Source organism: Drosophila busckii, chromosome 2L (assembly GCF_011750605.1).
Source record: "Drosophila busckii strain San Diego stock center, stock number 13000-0081.31 chromosome 2L, ASM1175060v1, whole genome shotgun sequence".
NCBI lineage: Eukaryota > Metazoa > Arthropoda > Insecta > Diptera > Drosophilidae > Drosophila > Drosophila busckii.
In genome coordinates, this window is record NC_046604.1 from 16,805,407 (window position 1) to 16,811,547 (window position 6,141).

Consider the following 6,141-nt stretch of genomic DNA (forward strand, 5'->3'; position numbering starts at 1 on the left):
CAGACAGACAGACAGCTCGGACAGCTGCAAATGCTAAACGCATCGTTATTGATTTTCAGCGCAAAGCCAAAGGCAATAGACAAGGCTTAAAGTTAAGTGTATCTATACACGAATTTTGAATTCAATAAACAATTTATTCAGAATTATCAACAGCCAATAAATGGCTTAAAGCTTTTTCAGCAAGTACACATTAAATTAATAAAATTTAGTTAAAGCCAAAGGCTCTAACCAGGCTTATATTGAAGTCAATCTATTCGTATCAATAGTTGAATTTTGAATTCGATAAGTGCCAACAATATCAGCAGCAATTTAATAGCTTAAAGCTTCTTAAGCAACTGCTTTTAAATAAATACATTTTGCTTAATATTTTATAATAACTGACTGTGTAATTTGTTTAATTTTTTGTTATATTGCACACTCTAAAATTAAATAAAATTGTTTAGTGCTGCGTTGCAATTTTCATTTAAATATTTTGCACCTTCTTAATTTCTACACAGAACTTTGTAAGCGAAATTTTAATTTATAACGAAAGCTATTAATCAATGCTTTTGTGCAGCATTAATTGATTAATAGTTATAGCAAAAGGGTCGCCTTTGGGCAACAGTTGCTCCGCTTTGCCACTTGCAACTCTCACAATTTGTTTGCCCCCACAGGCAACACACATGCAACAGCTATGCTTATATATATTTTTTAATTGTCAGAAGTTTGTCATTGTCCATTTCTCAGCCTTTCTTTCGCTTTTCCTCTGAGGCTGTCTGAGGCATCTATCAATGTACATATTATACGAATCGAGCCGTGATCATGGCCCGCTGCTGCTGCTGCTGCTGGCATTTGCCGTTTGTTGTCGTCAATCTTCTAATGCTGTTGACATTAATTCCGTGTTGTGCGCATTTTTCTTTCAATTCCATTTTGCTTCGCTTTTGCTGATGCTACTGCTACTGCTGTTGCTACTTGGCTTGGCTCTTCGATTGTGATAAATCATTGGCTGGCGCACCAAAGTAGAGCGTTGACATGTGAGCTGAAGCAGCAACAACTACAAATGTATTTGGCATACTCAAGTCTTTTAGCAGGCCTAATGAATTAATTACAAGGAGCATTAATAAATGCCACAGCCTAATGTTCAAAATATTTTATAAAGCGTAGTCTGATTTGTTATCTAAGCACCCACAGCCGATTAGCAAAGCTTCTTAAGCTTGACGCGCATTGTTTGCCAAATTGGTTTGCGGACTATGATGACCCGTTTTTGATAAGATATATGTTTTTAATTTGCAAAATAAGCTGCCCAAAGCCTGGCTTAGGCTTTTATTGACCTTTGAACACTTTTGCCTGTGTGTGTGCAGTTTGGCTGGCTGTACGTTTATGTGGCTATTTATAAAGAAGAAATAAGAAATAAAATGAAATACACAGCACAGAGAAATAAAACAAACAAACTCGCTCTCGCTCTTGCTCTCGCTGCTGCTGCTGCTGCTACGTTCGACAACTTGTTAAACTTCAAACTGTCTGCAAACGCGACATTGTCTGATAAACGACAACAGCAACTGAGAAACCAACAACTAAAACCAATCACAACAACAATGCTGAGTGGGCAACTCTGTCTGGCCAGGCCGATTGCATCTGCTCTGCGACTCTGCGACTCAAGCGCTGATCTGGGTCCAGGATGCAGCAGCAGCAGCAGCCAAAGCAACTGCAACAGCAGCACGCCAACACTTTTTGTTTCAACGCGCACGATAGTGAAATGTGGCCCGGTTCGATGGTCGGATGTGCTTCGCTCCCCTCTTCACGGCAATTGCTGGGCCCATGCGCAAACCCTTATGCTGATACCAATTGCAAGGCAGCAGTCTAAGTGGATTGCTGCCTGGCAGTTGGCAGTTGGCTGGCCTAGCACGATTAAATGCACTTTATTTGTTTTTGGACGCGGTAAGCCAAGCCGCCCTCTCGTCACCAATAACAAGCTGTCAATTGCTCTGCGAACGCATATAAATTGATCAAAGACACAAACCCAGAGCCTAAGCGCGTACAAGAACCCAGCAGCATGCTAAATTGCGCAACAGAGTAATTTATTAATTAGTAATTTATAGAATATGCATAGCTGCTGCTATTTAATAAAAGCCAAACAGAAAGTCCCACAGTCCGGAGCAGCAAGGAACTGGAGTTGGCTTGCGTCTTGGTCGTCTTGTTGTTGTAGTTGTAGTCGTGGTGGTCGTCGTCGTTGTGGTGGTGCTGCTGCTGCTACTTGTGCTAGTCGTGCTGTCTAATTCGTCTAGTGCTCGCCTCAGTCTGCGCAGATTTTCCGGATTCCTTAATAATGCACGGAATACACGTTCTGAGAACGGATCATTAAGTCCTAGCATAGGCAATAATCTTTCCAAAGCCTGCCGCACTTGACTTTCAATGTCAGTCGAATTACCAAGTCCTTGACGCAGTCCTTGAATAACGGTTGCTTCAAAGCCATCGTTGTCAAGATACTCGTTGTAAACAGTTATCTTCTCATCCAGCTGAGCTACGGGCAATGCAGCCGCCGTTGTTAAACGTCTGTACAAATGCGTATTTGATGCTTCCTTGTGTTCAGTCAGCACTTGCATTATCCTGTTGGTAACCACTTGATTGAGCTTTTCAAATCCCTGCATGTTGGAGGACACGCTAGCTGGCTGACTGAGCTGCAGCAGCTGCATAATCGCCACAGTTGCCAACAGCAATGCTTTGATCAAGACACTCATGATGTTCAACTTGCACTGTTTGACGACTTGGGCCAAGCAGCTGCCTTATAACTGAGTTTGCTACCCACATATTTGACAATTTTTATGTTTTGCAATTAGTCGCGTGGCATTACTAAAAAGCATAAGAAAGAACTTGTGGAATATCCAGCAGTAAAATATTTTTCTTTGGGCTGTAGTTTATCAGTTGAAACAAGCAGCCCACATGCAAAGAAAATTAGTTAGCATTGAAATCTTGTACAGCTAAAGTTAAGTATTTGAAAACAAAGTTAAATATACGTCTCAACTAAATTAAATTGAACAAATTACGTATACGCAAGTGAAGTGCTGAGCCAATTTGTTTATTGATAGTTCTTACTGCCAGCTTCCTTATAATGATAATAATAATAATAATGGCTTACTTCACCCTGATGCGGACATTTCCTATTGTTTTGCTTTAGCACTTGCCGCTTTTGACTGTTCGATGCGTTAAGCGCAGAGCGCAGCGCCTCCTTTTGATTGAGATAAAACTTTATGCATTCGACATGATTGCTAATATTGATTTCATTCTCAAATTTGCCAATGCGCGACTCTATGCAGCCCTCCAGCTTTAAGCGCACATGATTGTACATTAGAAAATTATCCACCAGGCCATAGTTGCCAACATTTTCACAGTAGCCACGCCAATGATTTATGCGCAAATATTGTTTCTTCTGCTGATATTCTTGATTCTTTCGTACATATCCGCGACCTCTGCCGAATGCCACGCGCTTGTACAAAGCTTCGCGTCTCGGATCACAACAGATTGCATAACACTTAAATGAACTTACTCTGCGAATATTTCCGTACATAGGCGAGAGTATAGTTCTTCTAGTAAATGTATTGGCAATTGCTGCACTTGTCTCGGCTTGCGACTTAACAATTAAAGCAAAAAGTATACAACAAAAGCAGCGCAGCCAGTTCATGTTTGTTGAAATAATTTAACTACAATGTTTTAAAATTAGCTGCAAAAATTAACACTAAACGTGTCTAATTGCATTTATTCTGCTTACAACGCATTTCAACTTGGGCTAGGTCGACTTATATATTAGAAATTGCGTATTATTTTGTTTATATAATGAAATTTATTTAGTTTTAATTTCAGAATAATGATAATAATAATAATAATGGCTCATTTGGCCGCCGTAGGGGCATTTCTTATTATTATCCTTGAGCGCTTGTCGCTTTGAATTGTTTGAAGTGCTGAGCGCAGCGCGTAGCAACCGTTTTTGATTTAAATAAAACTTTATACACTGAGCATGATTGTTGACATCAATTTCCTTATCAAATTTAGTCATACGCGACTCTATGCTTTCCTCCAGTTTAAAGCGCACGTAATTGTATTTCAAAAAGTTATCCAAGAGTCCATAATTCGCAGCATTTCCGCAGTATTGAGCACTATACATATTGCGCAAATAAGTTTTCTTTGAAATATATTCTTCATTGTTTTGAAAGTGTCCTTTGCCCGAGCCGAAGGCATATCGCTTATACTGCGCTTCTCTACGCGGATCACAGCAGGATTGATGGCACTAAAATTGATATGCAAATTAATATTTAACTGACATAAACATATATGAACTTACGCCGTGAGATTGCTGCTTCTTCCTCCTCCTCTTCTTCTTCTTCTCCTCACTAGTATTATCACCTAACAGCGCATCAAACAATGTTGACAAGAATCTTCTATGGAATGTATTGTTGGCAATTGGCGCTGCTTTTTTTTTCTGCGCTCTGGACACTACAATAAAAAACAGCAGTATGCTCCATAGGCATAAGATGCGCTGCCACTTCATGCTGAATGTTTAAAAGTAACTAAAGTGTTGTCTAAGCTGCGCGCTTACTTTAAGCGTAGCTAATTGCATTTATTAAGCTTGACAATTGATTGCACTGCTACTAACAAAATAATGTAGCATTTAATCTACCGAATGGCCACCACCAGAATAAGTCGTCAACTTCATTAGTATCCTCATCACTTTCAGATTCTTCTTCAGAGCTTTTGGCACAGAGCACGCTATGCTGCTTCAATTTGTAACGCTTTAGTTCATTGGACTCGCTGCGTGCGCTTTTCAGTTCGACAAATTGATTGTTATAAAACTTGCGACACTTGCTCGGCAGTTTGCCGCTCAAGCTTTTCTCAACAGCAGCAATTCTTGCATCCAATTCGCTCTCCAGCTTCAATCTGTTTGCATTATAATCATTAAATTTATCATATGCATGTCGCTTTACTTTCCAATCCTTCGCGTCAAGATCAACCGCATGCTTCAAAACATAAAACTGCTGCTCGAATTCCCTATTGCCCACATAGTGTCCAGTTTTATTAGCTGCCAGCAGCGCATTAATTTCTTTAACTATTGATTTGTCTTTTTCTTGATCCTCAGCGGTTGGCTACAAGCAGCGAAAGTTAGCACAATTTATAATTTATATATTTATTATAACTTACAGCTGGCATACTGCTAGTGCCCGTGCCTGTGCCTGTGCCTGTGCCTGTGCCCGTGCCTGTGTTTGAATCGCATTTTACGCCTGCATAAAAAATATTATAAAGCACAGGCTTGGTAAAATGTTTATTTATTTATTTACCTGCGCATAACAGCAAAAAAATTGCTAAGCAGCGTTTGGTTATGGCCATGTTAGCTCTTACGTTCTAACAATTGTATTAACTATAGCTTAGTAGCAACTGCTTATATAGCTTGGTAGCAAAGTAAGTTGTCTGCTTTGCTGATAAGCACTAATTAAAAAATTAGCAACTAAAGTCGTAAAACAAAAAACAAGCTTCCGTGTATTTAAAAATTCTTTGCTTTGCAAACGATTTGAAATCATTATTGATTATTACCAAAATATTTTAAAAATATTTAATATGTTGTAATCATCCTAATCAGAGTCACTTTCTTCAGCATCTTCAGAGCTACACAATTCGCTGTTAATTTTCAGTTTATGCATTTTTAGCGCATTTTGCTCAACGAGCGCATTTTGCAGCTCAACTTTTTGTTTGTTATAGAATTTTTGCATTTAGCACTTGGTTTATACGAAGTCAATAAGCCGTTAACAACTGCAATTCTTTCAGCCAACTCCTTTTCCAGCCTCAATCTGTTTGAATTAAACTTATCCAACGCGTGTCGCTTTACCTTCCAATCATTTGCATTAAGATCAATGGCATGTTTTAGTATATAGTAGTGCATTTCGAATTCCATATTTCCCTCGTAGTGTCCGATTTTAACGCTGCCTAGAGTTTCGTTTATCATCTTATCTAACAAAGCGTTTTGGGCTGCACTCATGCTCTGCAATAAAATTTATTTAAAATAGAACTTAAGCTTTAAATCGATTATTTACACTTAGTGTTGTCGCATTTGCATTTGCATTTGATGAAGCTGCAGTAGTTGAATTGGAAGCTGGTTCTTCTCCATTTTTCATTTTA

At 39.0% G+C, this 6,141-nt stretch overlaps 2 protein-coding genes across 2 annotated transcripts; both read right to left on the reverse strand.

The window, feature by feature from the left end:
- Nucleotides 1-2,047: 2,047 nt before the first annotated feature.
- LOC108608133 (general transcription factor IIH subunit 1) lies at nucleotides 2,048-2,721 on the reverse strand. The gene has a single exon (XM_017999365.2). It carries the CDS (start codon nucleotides 2,715-2,717, stop codon nucleotides 2,100-2,102), a length of 618 nt encoding a protein of 205 aa, XP_017854854.1. The 5' UTR covers nucleotides 2,718-2,721; the 3' UTR covers nucleotides 2,048-2,099.
- A 1,837-nt stretch (nucleotides 2,722-4,558) lies between these two features.
- LOC108608132 lies at nucleotides 4,559-5,397 on the reverse strand. The gene is made up of 3 exons (XM_017999364.1): nucleotides 5,307-5,397; nucleotides 5,170-5,249; nucleotides 4,559-5,114 (listed from the first exon to the last, which is right to left on the reverse strand). The coding sequence occupies exons 1-3, from the start codon at nucleotides 5,353-5,355 to the stop codon at nucleotides 4,623-4,625; spliced, it is 621 nt and encodes a 206-aa protein (XP_017854853.1). The 5' UTR covers nucleotides 5,356-5,397; the 3' UTR covers nucleotides 4,559-4,622.
- Between the last annotated feature and the right edge of the window lie 744 nt (nucleotides 5,398-6,141).